This window comes from Platalea leucorodia (genome assembly GCF_965183815.1).
Source record: "Platalea leucorodia genome assembly, chromosome: 6".
Lineage (NCBI taxonomy): Eukaryota > Metazoa > Chordata > Aves > Pelecaniformes > Threskiornithidae > Platalea > Platalea leucorodia.
This window is the reverse complement of record NC_138828.1, coordinates 66613718-66635551: the sequence shown is the minus strand read 5'-3', so window position 1 is coordinate 66635551 and position 21834 is coordinate 66613718. Positions and strand designations below refer to the sequence as shown.

At 38.6% G+C, this 21834-nt stretch overlaps 1 protein-coding gene across 1 annotated transcript in view; it reads right to left on the bottom strand.

The window, feature by feature from the left end:
• Positions 1-21834, bottom strand: part of DHX15 (DEAH-box helicase 15) — a 52252-nt gene that overhangs the window by 18435 nt on the left and 11983 nt on the right. Inside the window, exons 4-7 of the mRNA XM_082316292.1 lie at positions 20685-20844; positions 20055-20273; positions 5357-5524; positions 1177-1263 (exon numbers count right to left, since the gene is read on the bottom strand). Of these exons, the coding sequence (XP_082172418.1) occupies positions 1177-1263; positions 5357-5524; positions 20055-20273; positions 20685-20844 (634 nt within the window). The remainder of the gene's footprint in view (positions 1-1176; positions 1264-5356; positions 5525-20054; positions 20274-20684; positions 20845-21834) is intronic.

Genomic DNA, 21834 nt, shown 5'->3' with positions numbered 1-21834 from the left:
ATGTTCTAGAGGTCAGAAAAAGCTAACATGAAGGTTGAACGCAACTGTAAAAATCAGAACGATGACAAAGCAAGACTGGATTTCAAGGGTACGCGCAGACTGTCACAGTACAAAATATGTGCTGGAATTTACTGTAAAATTTCCATTGCAGTCATACATAAACAGCAGCCTTGCCAACTCATTAGGGCTCATTGAAAAGAACATACTGTAAAAAAAAAAAAGCAGTAGTCAGATAGTAGTTTCAGTTGAAGATGTTCTTTGGTCCGTGTTTTAACACCCCCCCTGGTGTGAATAAGTATAAAACATGTACAAAACCTTTATTTCTTATTACATAAGGTATTCTTCCAGTATAAGAACTACTTGTGAAAAAAAAAAAAACAGCCTAAATAGTGACTGAAACTTGTGAACTTGTGTATGAAGATGCATTGACTGCTGTATCTCATTTCGTAGAAGTTTAAAAGGCTGACAACGTGTATAAGTATTAAAGGAAAAGTCTAAGAAACCAAGTTATAAAGACAGTTATAGTTACTGAAAAAAATAAATGAGGAACAAGAGATTTGTATTTTATTCTTTCTTCAGTTATTGGGTTGACTGTAGACAAGCTATTTCAGTTCCTCTGAACATCCCATGATGTTCCAAAAAGCACAATACAACCTCGATGACAATCTTCAGGGCTGCAGCAGTACATGATAAATACTGACAAGAAACAGTACCACCCTAGGCATCATTTCTCTCTTCTCATTTTAGTGCTAGAGTTTTCTACGTTAACATGACTTAAAAAAAAAAAGGTGCTAGAAGCCACCTCTTCTTATTTACTTTCATATGATTTCTTGGTTTTACTTGAGCATTCTTAAGTATAGACATAGCAGAAATCCACCTTTCCTAAAGTATTTAGGGAATTCATATTCCAGGCCTAACACTCAAAATCCTCACATTTCAATTTTTTGAAAATAAAATTCTTCTGCACTGTTTTGGACTGCTCTAGACACCTAAAGTTTGCAGACTAGGGGCAAACCTACCGTAAGTTAAAAACAAAAAAAAAAACCCCAAACAACCAAGGTCAAGATTTCAATCAGGAAAAGACCTATCAGTGTTTACAAAGGGAAGAGTTACCTGAGAAAACCAGATTCCAGTATCTTTCCTACTATAAGACAGACAAAATGAAGTAGTATTTACCTTCTGTTTTGCAAAGCCAGGATCAATCACAAACACAACACCATCTATTGTTAATGATGTCTCAGCAATATTAGTGGACACAACCACCTGTCAAAAAATAAAATAGTAAATGTAACTACTTTGTCCTGAAGATTCTGATTCCTGAATTCTCTGATTCTGTCTCTGCACCAAGAATTTTCAGCAAACTTCCCTTCACTTCATCAATAACTACTAGAGCTATGCTCCAACACTTTTACAGGATGATCTGAAATCAACCAGATGAACTTCTACTGAAATCAGAGAAATTTTTGTCCACTGTTTCTGCTCCCCTATGTCTCTATTAACAATATCATAAATGTTAGTTTTGAGAAAAAGAAAGAGAAGAGAAAACATTTTAATTACAAAACCGCTATTTAAAATTTTTCCTCACATCTATGGTACAAAATGACAAGTTACACTGGATCCCTTTAACATCACTGTTAATTTCAGCTTTTTAACTTTTTTTAGAAAGCCTAAACAGGGCAAACTGGTTAAATAATATTAACTCAAAGGTTATATAACTGTACCAGCACAGTATGTTCTTTTACTTTGGAATAAAGCAGTTATCAATACATTCCAGCTAAAATCCCAAACAACAGATAATTAATTTCAACTTTGTCTTTTTAAATTACCAGATATTCAAACATCTTTACATATTTTTAAGGTTACATTCTTAAATTTCTATGAACTTTCTGAAGGTTAAGTCTCATGCAAAAATTGAAACAAGGCGACATCAGAGTTCTGAGGCTTGATTTGCCATCATTCAAGCTTTATGCCCAGAGATGTCCTGTAACAGTCTATAGATATCATTAGCTCTCATCCCAATAGTGACCACATTAAATCACATTATTAGCAAGTTTAATCAGCTACCTCAGAAAAGACCCCAAACCCGTTCACCGCTTCATCAAAACTACTCACCTTTCACATCTTAATTTCAGAGCATTCTGTCATCATTGTTTTAAGTTTAGCAATAGAGAATTTGAGACCCCTAACAATTTGTTCAGAATTACAATGAAGCCAGTGGCTGGACTAGATTGATAATCCTGCTGATTTCTCTTCCTCCTGGCTTATCACTTTGCCAGTACGTTACTTATTACTCTCAGCTTGTCTCAAGTAGACTTAAAGTCTAAGCTTGCCCAAATACTACTATATATTGAAAGCAATACTTTGGTGGGGGGAAAAAAAAAAAAATAAAATTGTAATTAATTCAGAATTATGGTGTTCCACCCTGAAACGACGTGCTACTTAGAACTCCTCAAAAAAAACCCAAACCAAACCCCGTACACCTTTCATTCACAGGTAACCTGCACAGATTAGTCAGAGATAAAAGCCACAAACATCAATGCAATTAGGTGCTGACACAAAAGCACAATACATTTTCATAAGAAATTTGCTTCAAGTCATTAAATATGCAAATTAAACTAGCACTCCCATGTTAAAAGGCTAGTCAATCCACATTACGCTTGCTGTTTCAGAGTATACTTTATCTAAAAAGCCTCATTTTTTTCTAGATCTACTAACCTATAGAAGCATCCATACCCAGAATCTTCAAGTACCAATTACAGAGCAGCATCAAAAGGTTTTGGTCTTGCTTTTAATCACCAATTTCTATTAAGACACTTCAACACCAATAACTCAACACTGTTAGTATGCTTAGTCCACAACGGTCCAGCAATTTAAGTTGTACTTGAATTTACTTAACTTGTACTTGAATCGTACAGAACCTTCCAAAGATGGAAGGAACACACAGTTATTTACACAGTGGATTCTGTTGTATGTACAGATCTCATTTGTTAATGCCACGTTGGTTAAAATGCATAATTAACGAATGTAAAAACACAAGAAACTTCATAAAAAACTTGAGGAAATTACGCCACATCTTTCAAGCCTAAATCAAAGTACAAAGTTACTTGGAAATCAAACAAATGAAATTTGCGCTAAACTACATAAAATAATGAATTATGCCTAATTAGCTTTAACTGCAGTTTTGCAATTACTGAAATGGTTATGTCAAAAATGTTTTTAAATATCAGATTAGCAGTTTGATACACCAAAGAGTTTTAAAGATTAATTTAAACAAATTATTTTGAATATTAAAATATACATATTATCTATATATAAAAATATATCTATATTGCATATGTATTAACTAATAATGCTCAAGAATCCTGAAACAGAAAATAGAAGGCAGTTTGGAAAGAAGGGATAAGACAGGAAAGGGGAGTAGAAAGGCTCGTTGTTAAGTCTTCGTCCTCCACAGTATAAACGAAATACTCTGATTAACTGTAACTATTAAAAGCATTTTTTTATCTTTAATCTTAAGCTTTCTTGCAATAATAGCTGATCTTGCCTAGCACATCTAAGAGGACAAAAAAAGTGCTAAGTTATCAAGCTATATCAGTACTAGCTGTTACCACCACTACTACTGCAAGATGCCACACAACTTCCAATATCTTACTTTCCTTTCACAAAGTTAAAGCTCAGGAGATACTTATTCAGATACTGAAAGCACTTCACTTAGTTTTTATGACCATTGAAATGATTTTTATGGCCTTTGAAATGATTCAGACCTCCTGCTAGCTCTCTCTCTTCAGCAGTTCTAAAAACTAGGTTCAACTCCCGCAGGAGACTGTGTGAAAGCAGCCATTTTCTAAGACAGCAGAGGCCCAGCAACACATGTTCCTACTTTACATATCTGGATCACCAAGACTACCTGAAACTAAAACAACATTTAGAGACATTTACACACACAGATACACTTTCACTCATTGCTAATTTGTTTTGGAGATAAAAACCAAAACACAGAAACCAGAACATTTCAGCCAAAGCAGGTAAAGAGGAAAAGTGGTCTTTTTTTTTTTTTTAAAAAAAAAAAAAAACAACATAACAGCTTTATAGGTCTGAATCTGTTGCTTACGTATTTTGTGCCCGCTTTTGCCTACAGTTGATATCTTTCCAGCGTGGCAGTTTTTCTTGTAGTAAAATTGCTGCTACAGAGTGTCTTCCTCCAAACCTGGTACTAGGTTTGTCAGTTCAACATAATGAAAGTTACACACTGCATCTGTTATCCTCTTGTCAAGAAAACCAGAAACTGCCTATTTTGAAGAGCAGTTTTAAACATGAATGAAAATTTAGTGAAATACACAGCTATCACTTGTTCATCACTGAAAAGCAATTTCATTCATTGAAGTCATTTGCTAATACAATCTTGTTGCAGCATTAGTTTCATGATTTCAGATGCAATGCTTTCTGCAATCAACTTCAATAGGAAAGAGAAGATCATTTCACTAAATTTATTAAGTGATTTATTCTTCCAGAACACTAGAAAGTTGTCACTAGTATTCTACATGCATTGCACTGCACAAAAAAAGCAAATAATCAAGGAACAAACCCTGCCTAGAGCAGATAGTATGACTCAGCTTTGACCTTCAAAATCTTAACTTTGTGATCACTACAGTTTCATATAGCATTAGTTTAACTTGAGGAAGCTCTATTAAAACTTCTTCCAAACGTTCAATTTTAGAGAAATAACCACGTAGGTTCTAATGCGGTTTATGTGAGCATTCAGGCATTGAACTACTAATTTTACAAAGAACATTCACTAGTGCCATTTCAAGTTTTTCAGTTTCTTAATCCATTTTGCCCAATGAAAGAACCTCAATTCCTTGCTTACTACTACAGAAAACATGAACCTCTAACTTCAATGTACTTGTTTTAACTTGCACCTTCTCATAAACCTTGAGAAACAGACAAAACCTGCCTGGTAATGTCCCCTTGAAGAGACAGTCCATTTTGTTTCCAAAAAAAGCATGTCTCAGATTAATTACTTAGGGAAAAAAAATCCCATCCCTCCACGTAAATCATGTGGTTGTCAAATTCAGTATTTAACCTGACTTATCACATTTCTCATAAGAAACTTAAATGAATGCCAGTCAAACATTCCCGCCTTATAGACGGAAGCCAGAATTTTGAATTGCACTGAGGAAAAAAAAACTCCAGGACAACTAAAAATTTTAATGTGATAAAATATTGGATTATTAAGGGTTCATCAAAAAAAAAACCTTCTACTTGTTGCTGTCCAAATACACTTAAAAACAGCTGAAACTCATTTAATTGACCACACAACTGTGAGTAGCTAGTTACTGAACAGCATACTATTTACCTTTCTTCCTATTGCTCCATTTTGTTTTTTTGGTGGGGGAGGTTCAAAAATCCTTTGCTGTTGTTGTGGAGGAAGGGTGGAATACAATGGAATGATTTTGATGTCACCAACTTCAGGGCCTAAGTCATCAATTTCACGTTTTATCCTCTTGCAGGCTTCATCTATCTCCTGCAAAACAAAAATACCGCTTAAAAGAGAACTCCAGGAAAAAGGCAGCATATTTTATTTTAGAGTACCTTATGACAATTAAGTCTACACCCTGAAGAACAATTACAATAACTTCTACTTTAAAAAATAATAATTAAAAAAAACCAAAACCACAAAACAAGGTGCTTACTGAATTTGCAATCAAATTTCCACAATACTTCAAGACGCTTCAGCTTCTATACACTAATGAACAGCCTAATTTGCATTCAACATCCTTTTTCTTTTAGTCATGTTTCCTAATTAATTCTCTACATATTGTACTAAAATTGAAATCTCTCACCCTGGAATATTAAACTGCACTCATGACCTTTTCAATTTTCACAATCTAAAAGAAATTGATGTGCAAGATATTTAAAATAAGCCAATTAAGCTTTAATGTCACGTATCACTAATGCAATTATATGGAAGATTTGCTTCATTGTACCTAATGAGAACAAATACCTTTACAGTATAAACATGGATGCTCAAAACCAAACCTCTCAATCCAGTGTTTCAGATTTTACTTTAAAATTAACTGAAATCCCATTTAAGCTTAAGAAAAGTCAGTGCAATACTCTGAAGATGATAAAGATTTTTCATGCTTTTTTTACCTTAGTATTTTCTATAGTATTTGCTAGCCTATTTTCTGACTAGCTTACCATACAAAAAAGTTCACCACAGTCCAATCATTTGTAATTCCATTTCATTTTAAAACAGCTACATTTAAGTCAGCTAGGTGAAAGTGCACAGAAATTTAGGACAATGAATAACACAACTCATTAACTTCAACTTAATAATTATAACAGAGCCTCCACTGGTATAACTAAAAGGCACGCTTACCAACTATTGATATTCCAGCTGAACGACTGATGGGACAATGAAGTCATCATGACAAGAAGCAACAGTAGGCAAAAGCAAAAAATGGCTACAACATACTCTGAGAAAAGAGGCCAGACCTCCCTTATAACAAATAATTTGCCAGCCTGAAGCTGAAGTGATGCTTAAAACCCTTAAGCAAACATACAGAACAGGTTAACTGTAAAATTACTGCTCTAAACTATAATTAGAAAAGCAAAAGCAGTCTCCTTTTTAGAAATCGTAAATTCCGATAGATCCTGGAGCAAACCTGTGTCCTTTTCATTTGTTCTTAGACTTGTAACTTTTCAGCACAACTGTATTCGAGTATGTTTTAAAGCAGCACAGACAATACAATACTCATGTTCTGTATTGATCAGCATATATAATTAATATAAGCACAGCAAAATGAAGGCTCTTCCTCTTTGATGTCAAAGACCCCTTTAATGCCAGAAAGCATTAGGCTTACTATTATCTTGCCAATTTGAACGAACTGCAGATATTTACAAAAAACCTTTTAAATAAAGCTGCACTTTGCCAACAAATCCAATACACCCTTCATAAAACCTAGGAGGCATACAAGAAACTGAGCTGGAATGCCCCCTACTGGTTTACTAACAGAGAATGAGTTTCTTTACACAGATGTCAGTATCTGGTGTTCTGTCAATAAACCCCTTTTTTAAGTTCAGTAATAGCCTCCCAGTGAAAACGAAAAACCTAACTTAATTGACAGATCATACACAGTACCTCAGTAAATTAATACTTTAATAATGATGCTCATCTAAAAAGACATCATGTTAAAAGTAAAGAGTTGACTAACTAGGCAGTGACCCTCCTTCTCAAATTTGCACACAGAGTCTTGACAAGCCGATACTTGGGCCTGTTAAATATTTAATACAAAATTAGATTGTATCATTAAAAAAAAAAAAAGGGCACGAGCCAAATGCTAAAACAAAAATACAGCACAGACCTTAGCTCCTGATCTGAAGGTCACTACACTGTTTCATGGAATTTGAGCAGATTACACTGTGTAACTGGGAAAGCTCTGATGCTGGACAGGATGCTTAATCTTCAACAGTAATGACTAGAGACTCCAGGACAGTTTTATACTTAAGAGATAGTAAAATACAAGCAAGCAGTGAAAAATGAAAGCACTACACTCTTCAGGCCACATGTGTTCACAGCCACCTATCATCTTTCAGAATAAAAGCGTTGTTTCTCCCTACAGTTTCCCGATGTAGTTTCAAAGAATCCCTAATCAGGACTCGCTAAGATACTTCAACATAGAGATGACAAGTGCATATATAACCATTACTCTGAAGATTTGCAGAGGTGACTGAAGACCTCTCATCATAAACTGCTGAAAGAAGGATGCAAGTCACCAAAAAAAAAAAAAAAAAAAAGAAAAAAGAAAAAAAAAAAGAGGGTGGTTTTCTTTTATTTACCACACTGGCAGAAAAGTATATCTGTACTTCAGCTGTATCCACAGTCACCCTCCAATTCCAGCAGACGACTAAATCTGGTCTCCCAAAGTACAAAATCCAGAAGGCATATGTGTAGTAAGAATAGTTTGAAAGTATTAAGGATTCATTTAAGTGTTAAAGATTCATTTGTATCACATGAAAAGGCTGGAGGTACGAGAGCTACAGTTGAAGGCACAACCCTAACTTTAATCCTCTGAAGATTCAGCAAGTCTAATTCAATAGTCCTGACTTAATCAAGCATGAAAGGCTTTTTAAAAAAAAAAAAAAAACAAAACCCAAAACAAAAAAAAAAAAAAAAAACCAAAACCAAAACCCAAAAAACACCACCACACACATTTAAATATTTGCACACTATCTACTCCAAATCCATTACAAAACATCTTGAAGAGGGATTACTCCTCAACTCACATGTAAGAGGAGGTTTTTCGTTCTTGGAGGGGAAAGGAGGAGGGCAGAGTGCAACTTGCCTTGCATTTAGATTATGCTTGAAAAACTCCTCAGAGCCCTGACTATCACACTGACTACCTGAGAGAGCAGATACCAGGGTACTGCAAGCAGGAACAGACACAGGATCAGAGGAGTCACAGTTACACCCATGACTGCCCAGTGCATCAGCACAAAGACTTGCTTCAGAATTAATCAAAGAAAGTAAGCCTAACATGAAAAAAGTGTGAGCCTTGGGCAATGCTGAAGTTACTAGATTGAACTTGATCCTAGTTCCTCTTTGGAGTATTGTTTGAGAAACGGTTCTCAGTAGAATTGTAGTCAATGGAATTGTCTGTCAGTGCACTTGTTTTTAAAAAAGAGCTGACTATCAAAAGGTAAATAGCAAACAGACCACAAAGAAAGGACAGGTTACATGCTAGTTAAGATGCTTATTTATCTCAAGCTGCAAGTACCACATACGCTGAACATATCAATACTTCACAACATCTAGTCATCAGAATTGTCCCAGACAGTCTTCTTCCTTGATCCAATCAAAATGAATTAACAACATATGTATAATATCTACAGTTCCGCTGCAACACTATGGAAACTAGAATCGAGTAGCAGTTAAGAACTCCATAGTAGTACACTGTGAATATCAACATGGAGTCCTCAACATTCTTCTACACCCTCAACAGCAATTCTTGGAAAAGCTCCAAAGACAGACAAGAGTCAGCAAAGAGAAGATATTTCTTTTTATGGACATACTAGTGATCAGGAGGTAATGGGGTGGTGAATATTTTTCAACCAGGAAAAACAAAGTCATCTAAACATCCAAGTAAGAGTCAACAATATGTATTTTGTATCTACAGCTAAATAGTTTACAAAAGAAAAAAAAATGCAGTAACCAGGAAAATAAACAAGATTATTAATATTAAGTCAAATTTAAGCTAATTTAAATGGTATTCCTTCCAAGAAATTGGCATGATTAAGGCTGATTCCCCACACAATCCTGAGCAGGCTGCTTTGTTTTCAAACAACTGGTATACAACAGGCAATATTTAGAATAACTGTCAAATTAGGCAAATTTCAGGAGTTTAAGTATCAGAAAGCAATTCTGAGACACCAAAAAGCTCTAGGATTTCAACGGGAACTTCCATTGTGCCACAAATTTCAGCAAGACCCAAGTCTGCATGGGAACCAACGCTTAACAGCATCTCTTGTTTAGAAAACAAAGCAACAACAGGGTGCACAGTTTCCCTCTGATTTACTATAACCAGTAGTGCGGCCATCTATATTTTTATATAACAGTAAGTAGGTTACTTATGCCTCCTGAATCTGACAGGATTTTTACTCCATCTTAACCCACTTTTCCAAAGAAAAGGCAGGCTGATGACTAGTGCCTAGAAAAAACCCTTGGATGCAGTGATTTTTATTCCTCTCACTGAAGCTGTGTTTCTGTGCAGCTAGAAATGCAAAGATCCACCAGACCAGAGGGAAATTCTGAGTTTGAAGCCTGTTGACAAAAGGAGTCCTGAATTCTGAGAATGCCAGTACTGCTGCTTATATTCGATTTTGGCATCCTCTGGATGGGGACAGCAACGCCTACTATTCATATCAAACTCCCAAGAAATTAAAAGCACGGTGCTTTATTTTTCCCTTCTCGTGGCAGATCAATACATCTCCAAGTGATATAGCTCGTTATATTAAATGACTCAAGCTGACGGAGCAGAACTTTTGCTCCAGCTCCAGTGAAACACGGCGAGACGACTTCATCTGAGCGTGTATAACTATACATACAAGTACTCAAAAGCCAAAACAGCAGTCCTGAGTCACACACACTCACCCATGAACAGCATTAAATACTATAGTAACAGTACACAATCTGCACACACTTTGAAAGAGATTACACATCTTACAGTTTCAACAAGGAAAACTAAAGAGCTATAGGTGCTTTTCAGGCATAAAGGAGGTCTATTTAATGCTTCAGGTTGTGGTCAATATTAAGTACTTCAAAGCACTTTCAACCATTCCATGAGATAAACATATTCAACATCACCTGGAGATGTTTCACAGCTAAAATTGCTGGTAAATAGCAAACAGACCACAAAGAAAGGACAGGTTACATGCTAGTTAAGATGCTTATTTATCTCAAGCTGCAAGTACCACATACGCTGAACATATCAATACTTCACAACATCTAGTCATCAGAATTGTCCCAGACAATTGTAACCGTGGAAACAGACATAGCTGCATTTACTCTTTGTACAACAAGTATTGAATGCTGCTCTCGGGTCAACAGTCTTAACCCTTTGCAACAGTTAAACTAACCACAGAAAGGACTAGCTGCAGCTTAGTTTCTTTAATGCTCAAGATGCTTCACAGTCTGTCCCTTTGTCTTCCATGTCTCTCTCGTACTGCCCAGTACTGCTTGCATCCCTCACTCCAGAACATGCAGAAAAACTACTTCAGCTAGAACAAGACACAGAGGGTAGAGCTGAATTCCTACCCCTCGTTTGTAAAACTAAATCCTTTTTTTCTTCTATCACCATAACAGTGCTAAAGTTTCCTTTTTATCCCTTCTTGCAGAAAGTAAATATAAAACCTTCCACTTTCTTCAAAGGACAGCATGGGAAGGGGACAAAAGGCAGGTCTCCTGAAGAAGGCCATTTCTTTAACCTGACAGAAATTAACTGGGAAGACATGATGAAAAGCTGTCAGCATTTGAAACTAGGAAGGACAGAACTGATAGTTTTCCTATAGCTTAACTTCAAGAGTACCATTTACAGGCCTAGTGCTTAAATCCCACCCACCCCATCCCCCTTCTCTTTGATTTGGGTTAGTAAATACTAAAAAAACTGAAAATGTGAACAGGACTTAGTATTCCTAAGTAATATTTAGTAATACCCACTTTTTAAAGCCTTATCACAGAAAATCTTCTAGGTATGACTTTTAAAGATGGTCTGTGCCAGTTTAATTTAGAAACATGTTGGTTCCTCAGGCTCTGGGTTAGAACACGCAGCAAAGACTCAGAAATAAACGAACCACACACCAATACCTCCCCAGCTGCCTCCAACACCACATCTCTACTGCTTAAGTTTATCATCTCACTACTCCAGTACTTAATATTCCCTAGCTCTGCATCAAAAACTAAGGATTTCAACATATCATTAGTTCATCTAAAAGGAGCTGTACAAAATTAACCACAGAAGAGACCAATTTTGCTTCTTATCATGCACAGCACATTTTTTTCTTCCTTATCTGCTGTTGAAAATAAAGTCTTTATTATACTATTCAAACTGAATGCTCAGTAGAAATTCACTTTCTTTTCATTCCCTGATGGTATTTCTACAGTAAAAAGTGAGGTGCTCATACTGAAAGGTTACTATTAGCAAGAATAGAAACGGAAAAGAATTATAGGAGCAGTTGCATATATTATTGAGTTAGCGCACCACATCTTTAAGAAGCAAGTTTGTGCTGAACAAACACTGTCAAGATTCTTACATAAAGAAGTTCCATTGAATGGTAGTCAAAAAAACCCAAACATAAAAAGAAACCCAGGAAGACTAGCAGCAATGAAGTTACTGAGTTAAACTGCTCCTGCGAAGCTAACAATCCAGTAACCTGAATTCCCTCCCCTTTTGTTTGTGTGCAGGACCCATCTGTGCTGCCATGGATAAGGCTTGAAATTACACTGATGCTAAAGAGCAGTTACCAAATGACTGACCGCAAGTTACCCTGAGCCACCAAAGTACTTCAAGTGCTGGCAGCCATTCTGGCTCACAGGCCAAACTGTAAACACCCATTTAACTTGCTGGTCAGGCTCCACTCAATCTCAAGATCCAAACTGTATCCCCATTATCTTTAGAAAAACTGTTTCTACAAAAAGATGTTGACTAGTGATGTCATTTTAAGCACATTTAATGGAACAATTTGAGCACTTGGCACGCAAAACAGAATTCAATAATTTTGTAAACATAGTCCTTGGGAACACTATTTCAGAAACCCTTTCTTCAGTTGACCCTGTATTTGGAGCAGTTATAAAGAATCTCAAGAGGTGAGCAAAACTTCAAGACTGCTCCAGTTAGAACATACTTTAAACTCTTTTAAATAGGAGGTGACAGTCTTATCTACATCAGCTGCTACACTATACAAAGTTAGATTTAGGTTCACCTTGGATAAATGAGTCAAGCAGACATAACTGTTAAACCCTGGAGGCAACTAATGCCAAGAAAGTATAATGCAATTTTACCTTGTGTAAAATGAGTATGCGGGGAAAAAAACTAAATGCAAAAATAAAAAGGATTTCCCAAACCAGAAATATTTGGTAGACACCTTAACCCTCCCCCTTCTCTTTTGAGTTCCTATCACAGACAGGGTACTGCCAGCCACACCTGGCTTTGATGACACAAACCACCTAGAAATTTTATTTTTGTCCTTAAAGCTGCATGGAACTTCACTAATTTCCCTTTCTTCCTCCAGGAATTGAAGCAAACTGCTACAAGCTAAAGCAAGGAAACAACAGAAAAAAAAAAAAACAGCCCTAAGAGCTGCACCATTTCAGGAGACGCTCTGAATACAAATTCAGAGAAACAAAACTTTGTAAAATTATGTACTTAGACAAAAAAAGTTGTCCATGGAACAAGTCAACACTTGACCATAACTGAGAACTGCTCTGTCAAGTCAAAACTGAACTTGTCTCAGCATGATTCCTATATTCAGGATCTTTTTGACCTGGTCTATTTGAAATATTTAATATTGACATGATCTAAAGTGAATGAAAAGCAAAAAAGCTTCTTCCCTTTACCACTTGAACACAATTAATATTATTACTCTTCTTTCAGTTTATGCTCCCCAACTCCTCAATACTTTCTATGCGAGGCTAAACAGGACACAACCTGTGTTCACTGAAGCCCAGTACACTTACTGTCTTAACCTCACCCTATCACTACCACTGAGACTAAAAATGTTGTCAATTTTAACTTCAATTTCCTCATAAGAAAGTCTCCGCTACTTTCTTCACGGTTCCAGCGCTTCACCAGCCTCACTGCGATGAAGAAAGTGTACCTTTTAAATAAATCCCCATTTTCAACACGTTCTACCAAAACCTCAAAAATATTTTGCAACTCTTTTCATAGAATCATAGAATGGGTTGGGTTGGACGCGACCTTCAAGATCATCTAGTTCCAACCCCCCTGCCACGGGCACCTTCCACTAGACCAGGTTGCTCAAAGCCCCATCCAACCTGGCCTTGAGCACTTCCAGGGATGGGGCATTCACAGCTTCTCTGGGCAACCTGCTCCAGTGCCTCACCACCCTCACAGTGAAGAACTTCTGCCTTGTATCTAAGCTCAATCTACCCTCCTTCAGTTTAAAGCCATTACCCCTTGTTCTGTCACTACATGCCCTTGTAAAAAGTCCCTCTCCAGCTCTCTTGTAGACCCCCTTCAGGTACTGGAAGGCTGCTATAAGGTTTCCCTGGAGCCTTCTCTTCTCCAGGCTGAACAACCCCAACGCTCTCAGCCTGTCTTCATAGGAGAGGTGCTCCATCCCTCTGATCATCTTCGTGGCCCTCCTCTGGACCTGCTCCAACAGGTCCATGTCCTTACGTTGGGGGCTCCAGAGCTGAACGCAGTACTCCAGGTGCGGTTTCACGAGAGTGGAGTAGAGGGGGAGAGAATCACTTCCCTCAACCTGCTGGCCACACTTATTTTGATGTGGCCCAGGATACGATTGGCTTTCTGGGCTGCAAGTGCACATTGCCGGGTCATGCTGAGCTTCTCATCAACCAACACCCCCAAGTCCTTCTCCTCAGGGCTGCTCTCAATCCTTTCTCCACCCAGTCTGTATTTGTGCTTGGGATTGCCCCAGCCCATGTGCAGGACCTTGCACTTGGCCTTGTTGAACTTCATGAGGTTTGCAGGGGCCCACCTCTCCAGCCTGTCAAGGTCCCTCTGGGTGGCATCCCTTTCCTCCAGTGTGTCCACCGCACCACACAGCTTGGTGTCATCTGCAAGCTTGCTGAGGGTGCACTCAATGCCACTGTCCATGTCACCAACAAAGATGTTAAACAGCGCCAGTCCCACTACTGACCCCTGAGGAATGCCACATGTCACAGGTCTCTATTTGGACGTCGAGCCATTGACCACAACTCTTTGAGTGCGACCATCCAGCCAATTCCTTATCCACTGAGTGGTCCATCTGTCAAATCCATGTCTCTCCAATTTAGAGACAAGGATGTCACGAGGGACAGTGTCAAACGCTTTGCACAAGTCCAGGTAGATGATGTCCATTGCTCTTCCCTTATCCACCAATGCTATAACCCCATCATAAAAGGCCATCAAATTTGTCAGGCACAATTTGCCCTTAGTGAAGCCATGCCTGCTATCACCAACCACCTCCTCGTGACTTAGCATAGTTTCCAGGAGGATCTGCTCCATGACCTCAATGGGCAGAGAGGTGATACTGACTGGCCTGTAGTTCCCTGCATCTTCCTTTTTCCCTTTTTAAAAATGAGAGTTATGCTTCCCCCTTCCCAGTCAGCGGGAACTTCACCAGACTGCCACAACTTCTCAAATATGATGGACAGTGGCTCAGCAACTTCATCTGCCAGTTCCCTCAGGACCTGTGGACTTGTGCACCTTCAGGTTCCTCGGATAGTCTTGAACTTGATCTTCTCCTACAGTGGACAGTTCTTCATTCTGCCAGTCCCTGCCTTTGCCTTCTGCGACTTGGGCAGCGTGGCTTGAGCACTTGCTGGTGAAGACTGAGGCAAAAAAAAGTCATTGAGTACCTCAACCTTCTCCATATCCTGGGTAACCAGGTCTCCTGTTTCCCTCCGGAGAGGGACCACATTTTCCCTAGTCTTCCTTTTATCACCGACATACCTATATAGAAGCTTTTCTTGTTGCCCTTGACATCCCTGGTCAGATTTAGTTCTATCAGGGCTTTAGCTTTCCTCACCTGATCCCTGGCTGCTCAGACAATTTCTCTGTATTCCTCCCAGGCTACCTGTCCTTGCTTCCACCCTCTGTAGGCCTCCTTTCTGTGTTTGAGTTTGTCCAGGAGCCCCTTGTTCATCCATGCAGGCCTCCTGACATTTTTGCCTGACTTCCTCTTTGTTGGGATGCATCACTCCTGAGCTTAAAGGAGGTGATCCTTGAATGTTAACCAGCTTTCTTGGGCCGCTCTTCCCTCCAGGGCTTTATCCCATGGTACTCTACCAAGCAGACCCCTGAAGAGACCAAAGTCTGCTCTCCTGAAATCCAGGGTAGTGAGCTCGCTGTGCACTCTCTTTGGTGCTCTAAGGATCTTAAACTCCACCATTTCATGGTCACTGCAGTCAAGGCTGCCTTTGAGCTTCACATTCCCCACCAGCCCCTCCTTGCTGGTGAGAACAAGGTCCAGCAGAGCACCTCTCCTCGTTGGCTTCTCTGTCACTTGGAGAAGGAAGCTATCATCAACTCGTTCCAGGAACCTCATGGATTGCTTATGCCCTGTTGTGTTGTCCCTCCAACAGATATCAGGGTGGCTTAAGTCCCCCATGAGGACCAGGGCTTGTGAACATGAGGCTGCTTCTATCTGTCTATAAAGGGCCTCATCTGCTCGGTCTTCCTGGTCAGATGGCCTGCAGCAACATCAGTTTTACTAACATCACATTTTAAACCTTTCTGGAACACTGACACCAGAACTTCACAGCAATATTTTTCAGTATATTTATCTACAATCAAGAACAACACTCCTGATCTGTAGTTCAAATCTCCAGGTACAGCCTGGATTCTTCCTCCAAAATGTGTAACGATCCATTTGGCTTTATGGAGAGAAGGGTACTGGGATGGCAGAGAGCACACTTTGCATTTGTAAGTGCCTAGGTTACTAAGATATGCAGACAGATCTGTACAGTTTCTATGTCATTATTTCTGCCTCCCTCATCCCACAAGTTTAATCTGTAAGGATTTTACACCTACTCTCAGATTACTGATCTTAATGGAGTATGAAATCTAATACCATTTTAGCAGAACTCCAATAAACAATAAACCAGCTATCTCTGAGATCTGCAGGTGAGCCAGTCTTGAGACATTTAAAGTCAAGTTTAACAAATGTGTTATCTTCACAACTAGACTACCAAATTTGTAATCTCAATGACTGAGAACAAGTTTGACAAAACCTATTGTCTAAGAAAGGCACGTTGACTGAAATGTAATTATACTATTCCCTTGTGAACAGAATTCCCTGTCAGAGTTTCCAATTTTGCCTGTGACTGACGACAGGCAACCTGGCTTACAGTTATCCACGTTATCTCAGGTCATCCCTTTTTTGAATACTGGCACGAAACATGAACATTATTTCCATCTTCTGGAACCTCCCTGATATACCAGGGTGGGGTTTTTGTTTATTTTTGATATCAACAGATGAGCTCTCCTCCTTACAGGGACTGTGGGATACAAGTCCTGTTTCAAAATGTTGATTCCTAATAAATATTGTTTTTAAAACATCCTCTTTTGTTACTAAAGGACTGAAAAGCAGTTCATGCAACATTATCATATACTTCTGCTCCTTTCAGGACTTGGGAAGGAAGTTTTTATTGAACGCTTATTTCTGCACCATTAACAACAATTTTATCTTCATCCAGTAACAGGCTTATACAATTAAGATTCCTTTGGTTTCCAAATGTATTTAAGCTTCTTTTTTATTTTTGGGCCCGACAACACAGAATCTTCCCTAGTATCTCCAGGTTCCATCATCAACTTTGTGTCTTAACTAATCTGTACTAATTAACTGCTATCCATCTTATTGCCATATAAAACTACTCCAAGTTCAGTGGGAAGTGAAGGCAGTACCTAGGAAGGACCCTCATTCTGCCTTAGACCACTGCAATTACTCCTCATCTGAAGCCTCTTAAACCCAGAACAGTTCATACTTGCACGGTTTCACCTAAAACATCTTCCCTTTATGTAGCTTCATTTGGCTTTGTAAACACATCTTTCTGACAAGAAAATCAAATCGTCCTGCACCCTGTTCATATTGTTTTCCAGAATGCAAAAGAACTACAAAGGATTTCTGCCCTGAGCCAGCAAAAATCAATGGCAAGACCCAAGCTCCTAAGCCTACAGAGCCCAAACCACATCGTGGTAGAGGTACCTAGAGCACGCTTTCCAGTTCTTGAGATTACAGTAAATCCTATCACTTTACGTTCAACAGTAGTACACACGTAGACTGCATTATGAGGCTCAACGATTGGCCTCAACAGAGGCCCCAAAACATCATGAATCAAAACGGATATAACACCTCAAAGCTCCCCTAGAGAAGCTAAACCAGACTTCAACTTCATGCTAACTAGCTAAATTCAGACTAGCTCCAGGCAGAGCTACTCCGGTGACTCCGAACAGTATCATCCATGGATACGTGGACTGAAGAACTCTAGACAAAAAACAGAGGATGGTGGCTTACCAATGCAAGTTTTAAGTGATTCAGTAAGGCAATACAGGGATATTGTTACATATATTTATGCATAATTATATCTGTACATATGAACATTATGTGCATGGTTTTATTGAAAATTTGTTTATAATACATTATGTCCTGTAAATTAACTAAGTGGAAATCAAATAACTTGTTCATACAATAGAACAGAGTATCTCTGTAGCACTGGCTGGTACTAAACCAGCTGGTCTAGAGCCATTTGCCAAACATGAGTGGTGCTCAGAGTCAGTAACATCTGAAGGCAGTCCCTCTCGCCCCGCCCCCAACTCCCATAATTGTTATAACAAATTATTTAGAACAATACCTAGCAACTGATGTAGTAAGGACGTAATTTTTAATTGATACTTAAAAGGGCAAGTATTTGTTCTTCATGAAAGGTTAAAGACCAGCCTGATTTAGCATCCTGGTAAGAAAACAAAATCTGCTGGAACAGCCGGACAGCAGTGTTCCTTTCTGCTGCCAGGGGTTCATTCACCCACTTGCAACAGTGTTTCACCAATTGTCACATTTACCTGCCAGACTGGCTGAACTAGAACTTTTAACTAAAACCAAATAGGCAGGTTTCAAAGCCACAGTCCTTGGAAGTATTTTCCCTACCTGTACTGTAACTTGCAGCAATACTCCAAACAAAGGAGGACAAACGTAAAGGCCAGAGTATCTGCTTATACAGGGACAGTCATCGTTTTGGTTTTCTAAGGGACAAGACGACGTGCCAAAAGGCATTTTAATCAAATGTCTTTTAAAACTCATCTAAGAGACAACACATCTTTATGACTGGCAAATCTACTCAAGAAGTGTACCTTTAACATCACAAATTATTTGTAACCTTTTCCCCCCCCTTGGCATAGTTAAGACTGTGTATGCTTAGATTAAAGACACTGAATTGTTCCGCATCCTTTGAAGGATATTTCTTCAAGAGGAGTGACTGCAAGAAGAATGAGTCAGGAAAACATTTTTGCTAGCTGCATTTCTCCTCCTACTAAAAATATTAATTTTAGGTTGATCCAGTCAAGTCAACTTTCACAATGCCTATGGGGTTTTTTTACCTCTTCTCCATCTCAGTCTACTAATAGGGAAACTGAAAGGAGCTTCAAAGCAACACATTAGGACTAAAAAGACTTCCCAGTTTATTTCAACCTAAGGATTTAAGATTTCCAGAAAATCCTCGTTTCCTGATGCAGTCTACCTTACACGGTTTTGTACGATCCTCTCTTGGAAGGCACCGACTTCATTTCTGAGACATAACTCCAAGTATTTGTGGTACAGAAAGACTACAACCTGATACTCAAACTTCTTCATAAAAACAAAACCCAAACATTTTAATTAAAACTACTACTGATAACGAAGTAGGAGAACCAAAGCATTATTCTTAGAATCATAGAATAGAATCATAGAATCGTTAAGGTTGGAAAAGACCCTTAAGATCATCCAGTCCAACCGTTAACCTAGTACTGCCAAGTCCACCACTAAACCATGTCCTCAAGCACCTTGTCTACATGTCTCTTAAATACCTCCAGGGACGGAGACTCAACCGCTTCCCTGGGCAGCCTGTTCCAGTGCCTGACTACCCGTTCAGTGAAGAAGTTTCTTCCTAATATCCAACCTAAACTTCCCCTGGCGCAGGTTGAGGCTGTTTCCTCTCGTCCTATCGCTTGTTACTAGGGAGAAGAGACCAACCCCCACCTCACTACAGCCTCCTTTCAGGTAGTTGTAGGGAGCAATAAGGTCTCCCCTCAGCCTCCTCTTCTCCAGACTAAACAACCCCAGCTCCCTCAGCCACTCCTCGGAAGACTTGTGCTCTAGACCCTTCACCAGCTTCATCGCCCTTCTTTGGACACACTCCAGCACCTCGATGTACTTCAGATATTCTTATTCTTCAGAAAAGTTATACAATACACATCCAGAAGTGCACAGAACTGCATTTTCAGTCAAAACATGGACACTACCAGGTATCCAGAACTTTTGAGTTCACATTAGTACAAACCTAGGGTTCATACTTTAGGTTTCTATTCTAGAAGTACATGAGTAAGATGAGAATTGTCATTTTACAGAGGGCTTGCATAGCACAGGCATATTACAGATAATATACAATGATTAAGGACCTCAGACATATGGCAGGTAGAGAATCTCAGGTCATTCAAATGATAAACTAGAAAAGGAAACTAAGTATTTCAGTCTACACAAGCCACTTAAACCAGTTTCTGTATGGAACAATGGATAAAAAAAAGGGGGGGGGGGGGGGGGGGGGGGGGGGAAGAAAGTACCTCCTGTCCAGTAAGAAAGAGTAAGAGATCTCCTTCCTCTTCTTCACACATGTGAATTTGGATCACTGTTCGAATGGCAGCCTCAAGGTAGTCCCTTTCTGGTTCTGGAGTATAGAATATCTCCACAGGATGGGTGCGACCCGGGATAGTTAGAAGAGGACAGTTATCAAAATAGATCTGAAACTTGCCAGCATCTAAAGTAGCACTCATAACTATGACCTGTAAGTTTGGAGGACAAAAAAAAAAAAAAAAAAGTTACTCCAAAGGTTAACAAGAATTTGTTAAATGTTATGCATAGATATGTAATAGTAAGGAACTAAACTGTTGACTGTCATTTAAGCTTGCTTTTATCACCTGAATACAGCACCCTTATTACAAAGGTCCAAAAAAATTCCTAGTCAAATACGGAAACGTTAAGCTACAGTTATGTTGTTTCTAGTATTTTCCTCAATACAAACTGCATTAAGAATTTCCTAGGGTTATCTTTCCAATACAAATTATCATTAGATCAAAAAACAGTTCATTTACTTTAGTTGATAACAAAAATCAGCTAATAGTAAGCACGCAGATACCTTATTTGGTATGCCTGCAACTAGAAAGGAGATGCTGCTGGGCTTTGTCATTACTGACCTTCAAATCAGATCTCTGTCTTACAACTTCCTTCAAAACTCCCATCAAAATATCAGTAGCCAGTGTTCTCTCATGGGCCTCATCAAGAATTATAACACCATAGCGCTCCAGCAAGGGATCATTCATTGCTTCACGAAGTAACATACCATCAGTCATATACCTGAACACAAACAAAACCAATTTAAACACAAAATTTTATTTACTAAGTCTGATACAGAATTCTCTTCCATATCATTTACTAGGTTGCTTCAACAAAACTTTTAATCAAGTTTTTTTTTAAATAGAAACATCAGTAAACAATTTCCAACAAGGTAACAAGCTCATTTTAAGTTTTCAAATAGAAATTACTGCAGAGTATAAGTGAAATCTGGGAGTAAGGAGGGAAGCTTAGAAAAGGGAAGGGGAAACAAGGTTTAGCAACATTTGTAACTAGTTTGTGGACTATTACTGGCAGACTTCCAGGTCTACAATCAGAGACAGAAAAGAAAGGGGAAAAAAAACCCTCTGAAATCCTAGAAATATTATTTCTACAATTGTTTCTCCCCTTTTCTGTTTGCAGATCATCTGTTCACTTTTTGCTTTTCCATCTCACTTAAATTTCTTTTTACATATTAACTTTATTCTCAGCCTTCAACTACTTGTATGAGCAAAAGAGAAGATATCTTTTTGACAGAAAAGCACTATTCCTTGAATCACACTATGTGGAATCCTTTTTAACCAAGCATTCTGAATGTCATCTCCAAATGATGTATTAAATGGGCCTGGTTCCACCCACACAGTACAGGAATCTAGAACAGCTGACAACGAAAACACTATGCATTATGTGTCCTAGAGCCAGGTATAGGCCAGTTTTGAAACTCTGGTAGTTCTCCTTACTGAAGTAAGCTACTGAACTTCACCAGGATTACCCCGAGTAGGAAGATATCACAGACAAAGGTCAGCTGAATGCATAACACAAAGAGAAACTGGACGCTGAAGAGCTTTATTCTGAATAGCACCTTAATCGTAAAAATACTTCTTCAGATCACCCTCTTCTTTATGGATCACTTAAAATTAATTTCCACAGGGTGCAGTGGTTTCTTTAGGAGCTCACTTTCAATTCTGCTCAAGCCCCACACCCCAGGTTTCTCTCAGCTCCTGTCTCTATTCT